General features: G+C 47.9%; 1 protein-coding gene across 1 annotated transcript; it reads right to left on the bottom strand.

Annotated features, from left to right (window-relative positions):
• Positions 1 to 13,585: 13,585 nt before the first annotated feature.
• LOC121777298 (60S ribosomal protein L7-1-like) lies at positions 13,586 to 14,528 on the bottom strand. Its single transcript, XM_042174498.1, has one exon. It carries the CDS (start codon positions 14,400 to 14,402, stop codon positions 13,659 to 13,661), a length of 744 nt encoding a protein of 247 aa, XP_042030432.1. The 5' UTR covers positions 14,403 to 14,528; the 3' UTR covers positions 13,586 to 13,658.
• Between the last annotated feature and the right edge of the window lie 2,040 nt (positions 14,529 to 16,568).

Raw genomic sequence — 16,568 nt, 5'->3', positions numbered from 1 at the left:
TCCTTTTTCCCATCCATTTCGGACCCATCAACCAAAGCACCATGTGACTCATCAAGTTGGTAAGGAATTATGTGGCTTTCCAAAAGAGAATTTGTTTCTTTTGCCAAATCGGGATTGTTGACTATCGTGTCTCCCAAGGATCTATTTGCAGCACATGTGACCCCTCCACAAGGGTGGTAAGGGACAAAGGAGCTTTTCAAAAGGGATTTTGTACCTTTATCCATATTTGGCAAGTTGACTACTCCTTCCACCATGGGGTATTGTGCATCACGTGAGCTAGCAAGGGGGGTTGGGGTGGCGTACCAGGCTGGGTCATCACTTGCTTCAACGGTCGGCTGGCCATCGCCGGCGTCATGGACTTCGCCGGAAATTTGAACGGGAGATGTAATCTCGCCGGCATTGTCGCGAGAGTCTAGAACAATGGCGATTCTCTCATCCCCTTCATCATAGGTGACGGTAGCGACCTCAATCCCGGGTGGAGCCAGCAAAAGGTAAGCATTCCTCCCAACTTTTCAAGTTCTTTTTAACTAAAGTTCGTAGTCATTGAGACAAAGTCCTATTAACTACTTCAGTTTGTCCATCAGTGTGTGGATGACAAGTAGTAGAAAACAAGAGTTTAGTTCCCAACTTATTCCACAACACACGCCAAAAATGACTCACAAATTAAGCATCTCGTTCACTCACAATTGATCTAGGAACACCATGCAAACGGACAATTTCTTTAAAGAACAAATCAGCAATATGAGATGCATCATCAGTTTTGTGACATGGAATAAAATGTGCCATTTTTGAAAACCTATCAACAACCACAAAAACTGAATCTCTACCTCTTTTTGTTCTTGGCAAAACAATGACAAAGTCCATTGAAATATCCTCCCTTGCACTAGGAATTGGTAACGGTTTGTACAAACCATGTGGGTGTGATTTAGACTTGGCTTGCATGCAAGTTATGCATCTTTTACAAATTCTTTCAACATCCACACGCATTTTAGGCCAAAACAAAATGTTCATGCAAAACATTCATTGTCTTATGGACTCCAAAATGCCCCATTAAACCACCACCATGAGCTTCACGCACAAGCAATTCACGCATAGAACCTTTTTTTTTTTTTTTTTTTTTTTTTTTATCAAACACCTCTACGGTGGAGGGTTCGTGGGTCCCTCATCCCTATAATTCCAAAGGCGGTAATTACAAGGCGTGGCCACACCCAAAAGTGGTGTGCCGTAACAAATCAAGAGTAGTATGCGGTCCAATCCCACAAGGTTCGGACCTCATCATACTCTTTTCCAAAATACAATTAACCAAAAAGCTAGTCACTATTGTCTCCCATCGTCTCATTATCAGCTTTAATGCCCGTTCCCGTCAAGGTATCGGATGTGCGACACTCCCATCTCGTCCAATCTAACCAAGTCCAACAGTTCTCTCGGTGCTGAGTTGTAGTGCATTCGTAGACCACTGTCTTGGTCTAGCCCCAATTTCGCAAGGAAATCCGCCGCTTTGTTCCCCTCCCTGTGTATGAAGGTGGCTCGGAATTTGAGTTGGCGTTTATGAAGGGTTAGTTGCGCCACCGCTTGCCGGGCGAGTGCCGGGCCCCATCCTGTCCCATTGACCAATTTGATTGCTTGCTCTGCATCGGACTCAATCCAGATTGGTAGGGCGAGTTCTTTGGCTATATTTAGCCCGTGGAGCATGGCCAACAGCTCCGCCTCTAACGCCGAGTGTGCTTCTAGGGGTGTGCTGAAGGCGACGAGCATCTTACCCAAGTGGTCTCGAATAATCCCTCCAGCCCCTGTTCTACCGTTCGCTTCATTGTAGGAGCCATCTGTGTTGAGCTTTATCCACGGCTGGTCCGGGGGGTTCCATTTGATTGCCATGGCTAGGGGTAGCGCCCTGATTGCCGCCGCTTGAGGAATGTTGATTCCAAGTTTAACTCCCTTCCAATGTTTCGGCTTCAAGCTTCCATTGGACATAGCATTCCGAATGAACATGTGGACCTGCCATACCACGTTTTGTGGTTTAAACTGTGTGCCTTGGTGGCGACTCCTGTTTCTCTCCGACCAGATAAACCACAGAATGAGGTATGGAGTGGCTCGGCTAAGATGTTTCTTGTTCGGCTGTTGGTACCTTCGCGCCCACACTTCGATTCTCGTAGGGATTGTATCATTGATATGGATGCGGGGGAACGGGCCTGTGAACCAACCGTCAAACTCGCTCCATACTCTGCGAGCTCCATGTCCCTGGATGAAGAGGTGTTGGAGGGACTCGGTATTCGGTCGGTGGGGGCAGCATTGGCACTTAGAGGCTAGCTCAATCTCCCGCCACTGAAGCTTCGTGTCAACCGGCACCCGATTGGAGAGAAGCCTCCAGATAAAGATGGCTATTGAGTTGGTGAGGCCTGCCTTCCAAACGTCCCCCAAACCTTGGATGATCGGGTTTCGCCCTCGAAGTGTGTCCCATGTCGAAGCCACCGTGAATTCCCCATGTTTAGAGAGGTTCCACCTCAGGATATCCTGTTCATCATGGAGGATCGGTGTATTAATGATGCCATCGATAACATGCTGAGGGAGGCCGGCCTGATTGTGAAGAAGCTGAAGCTTGGGCACATCCCAACCCCCATTAGTAATGAACGCCGAAACCCGGGTGGTTGGTCTTCCCCTATCATCAAGACTAAATTCCCTCAGAGGGCTATTGCCAAGCCAAATGTCATCCCAGAAGTAGATGTCCCCTTGTCCCACTAGCCATCTCATGTGCGGTTGTGCGAGGGGCCATGCTCTTGAGAGCCTTCTCCACGTAGGGCTACTCCTGCTCGGCAGTCTCAAGGTGAGCGGTGTGGAGTTGGTGCAATATTTTGCCATCATGTATCTTGCCCAAAGGGAGTTTTGCTCCCGAAAGCGCCACCAAAGTTTGATATTGAAGGCGCGGAGGACCTCCATAGTTTTCCGGATCCCAAGGCCTCCTTCATCAGTGGGCCGACACATTTGTTCCCAACCAATCCAATGGGTCCGCTTCTTCTCATTCGTAGACCCCCAAAAGAATCGGGCCATTTGTTGATCAAGTTGCTTAAGGGTACCGGCCGTGGGCTCGACGGCTTGGAAGATGTGTAAGGGGATCGCTTCAAGGGTGCTCTTAATCAACGTAAGCCTTCCTCCAAAGGATAGGTGACGGTGTGCCCATCCTGAGATCCTTCTTGCAATCTTTTCTCGTAGAAAGAGGAACATGTCCGTGCGTTTGACACCACGATAGATTGGTACTCCGAGGTAGAGGAAAGGGAAAACCCCTCTAGTGAAGCCCCCTTCCGCCTGGATCGAGTTTGCCCAATGCTCATGGGCCTCGGCAATATAGAAATTACTCTTAGCAAGGCTGACTTGTTGGCCGGAGACTCTTTCATACTTTTCAAGACAAGCTCTTAGCCGGCGCATAGGATTTGCCGCCGCTTGGGTGAAGATGATAATGTCGTCCGCATAGGCTAGATGGCTGATCTCCATGCATCTCCGGGAGGCTTTGTACGTCATGTCCTTTTGGCCGAGGATGAGCTTATCTAATGCTCGGGACAGGTATTCCGCAGCGATCACGAACAGAGCGGGGGAGATCGGATCTCCTTGCCGAAGTCCACGAGTTGATCTAAAGAAGCCCGCGGGTGCCCCGTTAACAAGGACCGAGAACCAGCAATACCCAATACACCTCTCCATAAGTGAAATCCATGAATCCGGGAATCCCATACGGCGTAAAACTTTGAAGAGGAAGGGCCATTGGACCCTATCATAGGCTTTAGCCATGTCAATCTTTACTGCCACATTAGGCGCTGGGGAGCATCTAGCAAGCTCATGGAACATTTCTTGAGCCAGAAGTGCGTTGTCGTTAAGGAGCCGACCTTTGACAAAACCACTTTGGTTTGGGGAGATGACCTGTGGGAGGAAAGGAGAGAGTCGAGAAGTGAGTACCTTGGTAATGATCTTGTTTAAAACATTGCAGAGACTGATGGGTCGGTAGTCGGTCCATGACTCCGGCGATGCCTTCTTTGGGATAAGGACAATGCTTGTGGCCGTGATGCTCCTTGGCAGGAAGGCCCCTCTGAAGAACTGTCTGATTGCTTCCACTACCTCCGGCCCCACAATGGACCAGCAGGCTTGATAGAAGGTGGCCGAGAAGCCATCAGGTCCGGGTGCATGATGCATTGAAATGAGATTAGTAGAATAAAAGCCGAAGACGAGCTGCCGAAGACGAGCTGCCGAAGACGAGCTGAAATGACACGTAAAAGACGAAGACGAGCTGCCGAAGACGAGCTGCCGAAGACGAGCTGAAATGACACGTGTACACTCGAGGGAAGCTGAGAGAAGATTGACACGTGGCATGAAGATTAGTTAGGAACGAGTTAGTTATAACTGCCAATTCAAGTAGTTAGCTAGCTCATAGCTTTATAATCTGTAGCTTCTTCAATTTGTAATTCATTCAGAAATTAATGCAATACTCTTCTTCTCCCATTCCCTCTTCACCTCCGACGAGTTCTATCTGTATTGGTGTGATTCCGGTCGCCGTTCTCAGCTCCGGCAACCCCAATTCCGCACCAAGTGGTATCAGTGGTAACGATCCTTCGCCTGTCATGGTGGAAACGCGCTCCGGCGACATGCGTCGCGTAGAGGATATTATCGCGACTGCGCTGGCCGACTTCTCGGCGAAAGTCTCCGAATCTGACCGCCGACGTGAGGAGAAAGATTCAATCCGCGATAATGCGGATAAAGCTCGTGATTCAGATGTGAGGGAACTACGTGAGGCTATTCTCGCTCTGCAACTTCAACATACGGAGGTTCTCAACCGATTCATACCGAATCCGCATGGAAATCAACCTGCTGGAGGTATTCCTCACAATCAATTTGGAGGAATTGGACCTCAACGCCAACCTTACTTCGCTACTCGACAATCGAAGGTCGGTTTCCCTATTTTCTCGGGTGATGATCTGGCCGGCTGGATCATGAGGTGCGACCACTTCTTCACCGTAGATCTTACTCCGGAAGAAGCGAAAGTTCGCTTAGCTGTCATCAATTTTGAAGGCCGAGCACTGCAATGGTTTCAAAATTGGTCACGATATCAGGATCACGCCATGGCTACCCCGTGGCCTATGTTTCTACAAGCAATGGAAGGACGATTTGGTGATCAACTCCTCGGCGATCCTATGACTGAGCTGCTTGCTCTGAAGCAAACAGGTTCTTTCTCTGACTATCATGACCGCTTTGAATTACTCTTAGGTCGTGTGTCTATTTCTGAAACCTATGCTGTGAGTCACTTCATCAATGGCTTGAAACCTTATGTGCAAAAAGCGGTTAGAATGTTCATGCCTCAAACACTTGTGCATGCTTATGCTTTGGCTCGGTTACAAGATATGGCTACACCGTTTAAAGATGGTAGTAATCAGCCTAGTAAACGGTTTAACACTCTTGATGCTAAAACTTCACAAGCATATAACTCTGCTCCGTTATTACCTACTCCTATTACACCTGCTTTTAAATCTAGACGACTCTTAACTGAAGAAGAAATGGCAGATAAGAGAGCTAGAGGCTTGTGTTATGGTTGTGATGAGAAATTTGAAAGAGGTCATAGGTGTGCTAGGAAGCAACTCTACTTGCTTGAGATAGACGATGGCATGCTGTCGGGTGAACTTGAATCTGATGAAATTAATGAAGATTTAGGAGATGAGGAGAATCCTTTGATCTCTATTCATGCTATTAATGGTTCATCTGCTAGAGGTTTCAGAACTATGCGTGTCACGGGCAGAATTGGTAGAAGACCTCTCCATATTCTAATTGATTCGGGGAGTACTCATAATTTTCTTGATTTACAAACGGCTAAGAAGCTCGGCTTATTCCTCACTGCAGTGAACCCGGTGTTTGTGGATGTTGCCGATGGAAATAAATTGGAATGTAAGGCAATGTGTAAAAGTTTAAAATGGTCATTGAGAAGCACTACCTTTATCACTGATGTGCTCCTCTTACCTTTGGGTAGCTGTGACATGGTTTTGGGTGTTCAATGGTTGGAAACTCTTGGTGATATCCAATGGAATTTCAAAAATCTGACTATGGACTTCACACTTAACGGCAGAAGACATGTACTGAGGGGAGGTAATAATGAGCAGGTGGTCCAGGCTGCATCTGAGAAAGAAATGAACAAAATTCTTAGCTACAATGAAGGGGTCAAGCTTTACTGTATTCAGATAAATGGTGCAGATTCCCCTGAGTTGTTTACGGTGCAAGGGAATATGGAAGACCAACTTAACCATTCTGACTCTATTCAGCAATTTCTGGAGACTCATCAGTCAGTATTTGCTGAACCTACCACCTTACCTCCTCTGAGATCGCATAACCATCGAATCTCTCTAATACCTGGAGCTACACCAGTCCATTCCAGACCTTACAGACATTCAGCCTTACAGAAAAATATAATTGAGAAGCAGGTGGCTGACTTACTGCATCAAGGCTTCATCCAACCAAGTTCAAGTCCCTTTTCTTCACCAGTGGTGCTTGTTAAAAAGAAAGATGGAACTTGGAGAATGTGTGTGGATTATAGGCGATTGAATAAACTTACTATCAAGGACAAATACCCCATCCCTCTTATTGATGAACTTTTAGAGGAACTGAGGGGTGCAACACTCTTTTCTAAGATAGATCTGCGGGCCGGCTATCACCAAATTAGAATGGAAGCACAAGATATACCTAAAACAGCTTTTAAAACTCATGATGGACACTATGAATTTGCTGTTATGCCTTTTGGACTCACAAATGCTCCTGCTACATTTCAAAGTCTAATGAATGACATTTTCAGGCCGTTCTTAAGGAAATTTGTGCTCGTTTTCTTTGATGATATATTGGTGTATAGCAAGGATATTGACTCCCATTTGATCCATCTTGAGAAGGTCTTTCAGAAGCTCCATGAAAATTCTCTCTTTGCTAAAGCTAGCAAATGTGAATTTGCTAAGAGGCAGATTGAATACTTGGGACACATCATATCAGAAGCTGGGGTTTCTACAGACCCTAAGAAAGTGCAGGCGATGCAAACTTGGCCTATTCCCTCTGATATTTCACAATTGCGAGGCTTCCTTGGTCTAACAGGATATTACAGAAAATTTGTTAAAAATTATGGAGTTATTTGTAAACCACTTACTGATCTACTCCGAAAGGATGCTTTCCATTGGGATTCTACAGCTGAGGAGGCTTTCTTGAATCTAAAAAAGGCTATGATTTCTCCACCTGTTTTGGCATTACCTGACTTTTCTTCACCTTTTGTAGTGGAGACTGATGCTTGCAGCTACGGCATTGGAGCTGTTCTAATGCAGAATAACCATCCTATTGCTTTCATTAGCAAGGCTTTATCTCCCAAAAACAGAGGACTTTCAGTATATGATAAAGAACTATTGGCGATTGTTTTTGCTGTGACACATTGGAGCCATTATTTGAGCCACATGCCTTTTGAAGTTAGAACGGATCATAAGACACTGAGTCATTTGTTAAAACAGAAACTCTCCACTCCGGGGCAACTAAATTGGCTCTCTAAATTGATGGCTTTCGATTTTGAAATCACTTACAAGAAGGGGGTAGAGAATAAGGTTGCTGATGCCTTATCTAGAGTACACTCATCTGAAATTTTTTGTATGGCTATCACCACTGTGGCTACTGATATCTATCCCTTAATTCAAGCTTCTTGGGAGTCTGATCCAGATCTACAATCAGTCATCACTGAGCTCAAACAGAATCCTAAGTCCACTTCTAAATTTTCATGGCTGGGAAATCAATTAAGAAGAAAAGGCCGTTTAGTAGTGGGAAAAGATGAAGCTTTGCGCTTGAAAATCATTCAGTTATTTCATAACTCAAGCTCTGGAGGTCACTCAGGTGTTCTTGCCACCTATAAACGATTATCCTCTTTATTCTATTGGGCTAACATGGAGAAGCAGATCCGGAATTTTATCAGAGAATGTGATATTTGTCAACGCTTTAAGTATGACAATAGTGCATCACCAGGGTTACTTCAACCTATACCCATTCCCGAAGCAGCTTGGTCGCAAGTAAGTCTTGATTTTATTGAGGGACTCCCACTGTCACAGGGGAAATCTACTATATTAGTAGTGGTGGATCGGTTAACTAAATATGCACACTTCATGCCGCTTACTCATCCTTATTCAGCCCTCACAGTTGCTCAAGCTTTCTTGGATTATGTGTTCAAACTCCATGGTCTCCCAGTTATACTAATCAGTGATCGAGACAAGATTTTTCTGAGCAAATTCTGGTCCGATTTCTTCAAGTTACAAGGCGTGGAACTTCACATGTCGACTGCCTACCATCCTCAATCCGATGGTCAGACCGAAGTTGTCAACCGTTGCTTGGAGACTTACCTTCGTTGTATGTGTGGAGATCAGCCTACGACTTGGAGCAAATGGCTTAGTCTTGCAGAATTTTGGTACAACACTTCCTTCCACACGGCTATTGGTACAACACCTTTTGAAGCTCTTTATGGATACCCTCCCCCGTTGCATATTCCTTACTTTAAGGGGGATTCGACTGTGCATGATGTAGATGAAAGCCTGGTCGCTAGAGAAGCTATGATGGATGTTTTAAAATTTCATTTGGGACGAGCGCAACACAGGATGAAGCAACAACATGACAAGCATCGTTCGGACCGCAAGTTTGTTCTTGGTGATTGGGTTTATTTGAAACTCCAACCTTACAGACAAAATACTCTCCGTGATAGACAATTTCACAAACTTAGTCCACGCTACTTTGGTCCTTTCAAGGTGATAGACAAGTTCGGCGAGGTGGCATATAAACTTGCTCTACCACCGGATGCTCGAATTCACCCGGTATTTCATGTCTCTCAGTTAAAGAAGAAGGCTGGACCACTTTCTCAACTACATGGCACCTTACCGGTCATTGGAAACTCGACTTTTTTGGAACCTGTCAGAATCTTGGATCGTCGCTTGGTTAAGAGGGGAAATCATCCAGCTACGCAAGTGCTAATTCATTGGGCCAATTCCTTTCCCGAAGACGCAACTTGGGAGTTTTTGCATGATATTCAGGAGAAATTCCCTCATTTTCAACCTTGAGGACAAGGTTAATTGAAGGGGGGGAGATTTGATGCATGGAAATGAGATTAGTAGAATAAAAGCCGAAGACGAGCTGCCGAAGACGAGCTGCCGAAGACGAGCTGAAATGACACGTAAAAGACGAAGACGAGCTGCCGAAGACGAGCTGCCGAAGACGAGCTGAAATGACACGTGTACACTCGAGGGAAGCTGAGAGAAGATTGACACGTGGCATGAAGATTAGTTAGGAACGAGTTAGTTATAACTGCCAATTCAAGTAGTTAGCTAGCTCATAGCTTTATAATCTGTAGCTTCTTCAATTTGTAATTCATTCAGAAATTAATGCAATACTCTTCTTCTCCCATTCCCTCTTCACCTCCGACGAGTTCTATCTGTATTGGTGTGATTCCGGTCGCCGTTCTCAGCTCCGGCAACCCCAATTCCGCACCAGTGCACTATCTCCGGAAATGCAAAAGACGGCACTCCTGACCTCGTCCGCACTTGGAGCATCTGCGATGTCAACGAACTGCTCGGCTGAGTGGACCTGCTGGATTAGGTCGAGGTCTGGGTCTTCAAGTGTCGGATTGTTGGGGGCAAGGAGTTGTTGGAAGAACTCCACTGCGGACTTTTTAATCTCGGCTTCCTCGGTGAGCTCCTGCCCATTGACACGAATTGAATGGATGCGGAGACGGACCCTCTTTTGTTTCACCCAGCTTTGATAGAACCGGGTATTTTTGTCTCCCTCGGCAAGCCACCTCAAAGCTGCCTTCTGTCGCCAAAAATCTTCTTCCATTCTCAGCAAAAGGATGTACTCGGCAATGTGTTTGTTGATCGCTGTCCTGTGCTCCGGAGTCGGCCTTGCCTCGAAACTAGATTGGGCCAGAGCAATTTCTTCCTCCTTTTCCTTTAGATTAGCATGGATGTTCCCAAAGACCTCTTTGTTCCACTCCTTAAGGGCCTTTTTAACTCTGGCCTGCTTGATTTGAATGTTTAGGATTCCACCCGCCCCCGTGGGTTCCTCCCATGCTTTTTGCACTACGGCCATGAATCCTTCATGTCGGATCCACATGTTCTGGAACCTGAATGCCTTGGCTCCAGCGGATGTGTTCATCTTCGTGCACCTGACAAGAATTGGTCCATGGTCCGAGGCAACCCGGGGGAGATTCGTAACCCGAGTAGCCTCGAAGGTCTTAGTCCAATCCTCACTGACAAGCACTCTATCCAACCTTTCAAAGAGGCCATTCTTGGCCCAAGTGAATGCCGCTCCATCAAAACCAGGATCAAGCAGCCTACAGTCTTCCGTTGCCTCCGCAAAATCAACCATCTCGGCTTGCCGGTTAGTATCACTTCCGACTCTGTCTTGGTGTGATAGAATGGTGTTGAAATCGCCACCGATGATCCAAGGTGTTCCCTCGAGAGGCCCGGCAATCTCTCTCATCTTGTCCCATAATTGATGTCGTTCAGCCCTTGTACATTTGGCGTACACGGCTGAAATGGCCACCGGCCTAGCAAGGCGGTGGGACTTGAGGTAACCGTGAAGGATTTGTTCCGAGTCATTCTCAATATCAAAAGTGGACCCCTCTTCCGCGAACATCCAAATCTTCCCGTTCGTGTTCGAACCAATGAAGGGCAGCCCCAAGGCCTTAGAGAATCGGTCCGGGTCCGGGTGTGTGAGCGGTTCCATTATTGCAAGAAATAAAACATTATGACAATCAATAAGTCTTTTTAGAACGTTTTGAGTGGGCGCATTCGCAATCCCCCTCACGTTCCAAAACATGAAATTGTACGACATCATTAACAGGAAGGGTGCGTACCCAAAGAGGCTGATGGCCCTCCTTGGTAGTCAGTGCGGTATTGCTCTTTGTTCGGGGCAACCTCCTCGGCATCGTCGGCCGAACTGCTGCCTCCTAACCTCTCGACCCCCATGTGCAACTCCATGGGGTCTTCGTCCGCATCCCCACAATTCTCAACATCAAATTCTCCGTTCGCCATGAGAGAGTAATATTGGTTAGTACTCATGTGGTTCTTTGCCGAGAAGAACCCACGCCCCCTTGTCAAGGCATGGCGCGCGCCTCCTCTCAGATTCCCTCGCCGAGCTGGTGAGACCGAGCGCCTCGCATTAGGGGAGCCCCACTCCACGTCCATGTTCCCACGTGGTGATGGTGGTTCGGAGGTGGGATGCAATGGGTTCCCTCGGTTCGGTGGGGACATCCCAACCTCGGTCCCGGCCTTGAGCCCGGCATTTTGAGTTCCGGAGCTCGGTCCGCTCCCCAAAGCAGAGTCCGGCATTTTAGAGTCCGGCCATGAGCCCGGCATTTTCGAGTTCGGTCCATCCCAGGAAGTACCACCGATATCCTCCCCATTTGTTTTGTTATTGTTTGGTCGATCACCGGCCTTGCCTTGCTTCTTCCCATAACGTTTCCATTCATTGGAGCTGGGGGCATTCTTCCCCGTATCTTGCTTCCCCTTCTCGGTTTGTCTCTCGGGTTGTGACTGTTTAGGCGGGCCGTTGTGGTAGTTTCTCTTTGGCGGCCGTTCCTTCTTGCCCGTCGCATAGCACACCTCACTTGCATGGCCGACGTGTTTACATTCTTGACAATATGATGGTATCTTGTCCCATCGGACCCGCTGCACTGTTTCTCGCCCACCAAGGTCAAGGATTATCTCTTCGGTAGGCGGTTTTGTGATGTCTATCTCGACGCAAATTCGGGCAAATGAAAGCCGAGTCTTGTTTGCCGTGGCTCGATCAATCTGTATTGGAGTGCCGAGAAGCTTGCCGATGGCGAATAAGGCGGATTGGTCGAAAAGATGAATGGGGAGGCCAATTAGGTTGCACCAAATTGCCGCAATGGGGGACTCGCAGTATGCATCAAAGTCCGGGGACCATTTGAAGACCCTCATCGGGTGACGGTCAATGAGCCATACGGGCGTACCCCTTGGGCCTCCAAGGATTCGGGCATAGTCCGCCAAGTCCTCGCATTGAATGAGAATATGTTTAGCATTAATGTACTTCCAACTGAATCCACACCGGAGTTTAATATTATCGAGAGTCTTTTGGATTTGCAGTCCGGTAGGGATAGAGTGAGAGAACTTACCCACAATGGCGTGTCCCATGCTCTCAGCAAGCTTTTGAGTTTCCGCTCCGGAGAAGTAGATGGCCGGGATGCCGTCGGACACTGAAGCAAATCCAATGTTCTGAAGCTTATCCGGCTCAAAGGCTTGAGGGCCGTTAGGGTCAGTCGAGCCTTTAAGCATGTCCGCCATCGTTTTCGGCCGGCCGGGGTGGCTTGAGGTGCCTTCACCCCCGCCATGTAGCGTGTTACTCGCCGAGCCCGACGGAGTACCCTTAAGCAAGTCCGCCATCGATTTCGGCCACGCCGAGGTCCCCGGGGTAGCTTCTACCCCCCCATGTTGAGTAACTTCATTTGGCCCTTGTGTTGCGGCATTCGCCGAGGGCTTAAGTGTATTTCCTTTTCTCTTCGGGTTGTTGTGTTCGGCTTTTCCATTCTCGGTGTGGATCTTCTCGGCACCATCGTTGTCGTTGTGTACCCTTCTCGGCTTTTCCATTCTCGGCAGTTCGGCTTTTCCTTTCTCGGTGTGGACCTTCTCGGCCTCTTCATTCTCGGTGTGGATCTTCTCGGCATCATCCATTGGCGTATCGTTGGGTGTTGGTGTTTCTCTTGTCAATACGCCCATCTCGGCACTAGGCGTGGCCTTGTTCGTTGTCTCGATAATAAGCTTTTCTCGGTTGGCGTTAGGGTTCGCCTTAGGTCGCGGCTGGCCGAGCTCCACACAATAATGTTCCGGGCTGGCCTCAAACGTAGCTCGGATCTTGCTAGTTCGTCCTCGTTCGAGAGGGGGAAAGTCCTCAAGAGATGCCCCACTCCCATTCCAAGGTGTGTGTGTGACACTTTGCATGCATCCCGAAGAGTTTTGGGGAAACTCCGGTGGTTTGTGACTGGCCGTCGGTAGGTTTCCGGCACGGAGAGGCTGCGCCGCCGCTGCATCGAGCGTTTCCACCGAGTCCAACGCTGCAAGATGAAGGATCTCATCTAGTTTTGGGTTCCTTGGTGGGGATCCAAACGATGCAACTCGTGCCATGTTAGAGGGGAAAGGGGGGGGGGGGGCACTTTCAAGGGGGGCTTTTGTACTTGCTATCATTTTAGGCAAGTTTGCTTTTGTACCTGATGGCTTAGGTAGGAAAGGTGGATTAGTGCTTTCAAAGTCAACTTTTGTCCCAGCCTCCAGATTAGGTAGGTTTGCTTTTCCACTTTCCATTGGGGCAAGGACAGCACATGGGGCAGCTTGTGCTTCACGTGACCTAGCAAGTCTTGGCTGGGGATTGTGGAGGGAGGGGACTTCACCGGAAACGGTCATATATTCTCTTTTTTTTTGGAAAGTGGTTTGGTCTCTCTTTTTTTTTTTTTTTTTTTTTTCTCATGGGGTATCAAATTCTCAATTTAGAATATATGACTTAAACACAAAAACATTAGCTGCTAAAACAGAGGCAATGTATGAGATTTAATCCCGATCAAAAACAAAATTTTAAAATTAAATAGCTTCCAAGTTCAAGACCGACAACCAATACTCATGCTAATTAATCTTGCTGATCAACTCATTTATCTTATCCTTCCTATTTCCAGAATCTCCTCCATCTTCGAACCTTTTCTTCTTTCCTTGCAGTACCTTTTCCGGATTGTTCAGCACAAAGGGGCAGAGGAAACTGGTGACTGACTTGAAATGGGGACCAACAACAACAATCTCATTCACTATGTCTTCTATGCATATGATGCTATGCTTACCCAATTCCTGTTCCACAATGTTGTTATCGGTTAAAGGAATCCTCTCCTTGCCGACTCTTACTACACCTTTCTTGTAGATCAAGTCCTTTACACTCTTCACATTGGGATATCCATAAGTTACATACGGCTCCACCTTTTCCAACATTTCCATTATTCCTGCACTAGCCTTCACAAATACTCCAGTCCGTATTTTCCTTAATTTCAAAGCATACGGAATCTTCCGAGTTTTTGGATGCATGTCAGTTTTTCCTCGTATGCGAATGACAAACAAAAGATTGGATTCCGGTGTTACTGATGCTGATCTGATTCGCTTCCCCCTACTCTTCATTTGAACTAGGTCCAATTCCTTATCGCGATATTCTCGGATGAATTGCTCGGGCTTCTTGATGATAAAATTGCCGGTTTTCTGACGCTTAGCCCTCTCTTCCTGCTGGAGTTTTCTTCTAACTGCCCATTGTTCATTAGTCATCCTCTTCTTCAGCACGACCTCCGGTATGTAATTTAGAGCCGCTGGGACCGCCTCCTCCGTCGCCATTTTTGTATTTTACTCGACGAAATTAGCGATAATGCAAATAGAAGAGAGAATAATTGGAAGAGAAACAATCGATTTCGAGGAACTACGGCAGACGTTCCAGCATCGACGGCGAGAGAGTTAAGAGAGGGAGTCCTGTCTAAACCCTAAGTGGTTTGGTCTCTTACCACAATGGTGACTCACATGATGCACTAGACTTGGGAGGCCATGTGCAACCAAATCCTACCAACCTTCTCTTGCATCTTGTCACCCTTGACACGCCGGAGATGTTAGACTCCATGGTGGCGCAGCCCCTTCTCGGAGACAAATGGCCGGCGGACCTAGCCGAAAATGCCGGACCGAACCTCGCCCTACCATGGACCTCCGGACCAACCCCCGAACCACCCTCGGTAGCAAATGGCCCATCGGTCACTCCCGAGCCAACCCCCACAGCCGGACGCCACACCACATCGAGCTACGTCAGGGCCCTCTGCCCCCGACAAGGCTACCGAGACGACCGAGAACATGGCCTCGGTTGCGGACGGGAGGCCGGCCAAGGATGACACGCCGATGGCCGATATGTGCGAGCACCGTGGACCGCAAGCCTTGGTTGGAGCCGAACCACTAGGCAACGCTTGGGCGACATGGCACAAGGCCTCATTGAGAAACTCCCGACCCGAAGGAAATGAAGATGGTGCGCGGAACACAAGCGCACCCAAGAGCATGGCGGATATGGTTCGGATGTCACCGAACGTCGAAGGGCCGAAAGTGTTTGAGCCGGATAACATCCCCAATATTGGCTTTGCGACTACTTCCAATGGCATTCCGGCAATCTACTTCTCCGGAGCGGAAATCCAAAAGCTAGCCTCGAGCATTGGGCACGCCATTGCGGGTAAGTTCTCCCACTCTATACCCACTTCATACCAAATACAAAAGGCATTAGATAATATCAAATTCAATAGAGGTTTTACATGGAAATATATTAATGCTAAGCATATATTTGTTCAATTCGAGGATATGGCGGATTATGCCTGATTGCTTAGTGGACCGAAAGGGACGCCGTGTGGTTTATTGATCGGCATCCCATGAGGGTTTTCAAGTGGTCCCCGGATTTTGATGCGTATTGTGAGTCCCCGATCGCGGCAGTTTGGTGCAACATCATTGGCCTCCCAATCCACCTTTTTGATCACGCCGCCGTCTTTGCAATCGGTAAATTGCTTGGAACCCCGATACAAGTGGATCGTGCTACGGCCAACAAGTCGAGACTTTCGTTTGCTCGCATTTTCATTGAGATTGACATCACGAAGCCACCTCCCGAGGAGTTCATTCTAGATATTTGTGGACGTGAGACGGTGCTAAAAGTGAAATGGGACAAGATCCCGGCATATTGCATGGAATGTAGGCATGTAAGACACAAAAGTGAGGTGTGTTACGCGGCGGGCAATGTTGAGCGTCCCCCGAAGAGGAACTACAATAATGTAACACCGAGACAGCCACACCATGAGAATCAAGGGGGAAGGGACAAAACGGAACAACCAAAGGAAATGGCTAGCACTAACGAGTGGAAACATCAAAAGAAAAACAAAGGGTCGAAGAGGCAGCCAAAGGCCAGATCCTCGGCTAATGGCTCCGAGCCGAGGGAGTGGTCAGGGCCGGACATCATGGGCGAAGTGCATGGTAACTTTGACCTGGCTCCGGTTGCAAGCGTCCATGAAGGTGGTGAGAGTTCCTATGGCCGAGAAACCTTTGATAAAACCGTCGGAGTGCTTGCTAGCTCTACCCATCGTGGTGGTGAATTCCATGGAGCCACGAACGGGTACACGCCCTCACGACGAGGAGCGTTCACTTGTTGGAGAGGGGGCGCACGGGGAGCGGCAAGGGGCCGAGGGTCCCAAGCAGCCCGAAATGTCCTAAGCTCCAACCAATACTATTCTCTCATGGAGAATGAAGATTTCTTAGAAGATTATGATGTGCTGGAGGGGGATGGAGATAAAGAGGGGATTCCCCGAACCATCCCTTTTGCCGATGGGGAAGATCCCATGCTCATGCATGAGGAGGAATGCCTAGGAGAGGAACGACTACGAATGGTGGAATTTCAGGGGGACCTCTCACGGTCACCAGGTAAGATACTTCCCCATTAATCATGTCTGTCAATTTTATGTTTTGGAACGTTAGGGGAGTTGCTAACGC

This window comes from Salvia splendens, chromosome 18, assembly GCF_004379255.2.
Source record: "Salvia splendens isolate huo1 chromosome 18, SspV2, whole genome shotgun sequence".
Taxonomy (NCBI): domain Eukaryota; kingdom Viridiplantae; phylum Streptophyta; class Magnoliopsida; order Lamiales; family Lamiaceae; genus Salvia; species Salvia splendens.
The sequence above is the reverse complement of the archived record's forward strand: the minus strand, read 5'-3'. Positions and strand labels throughout refer to the sequence as shown.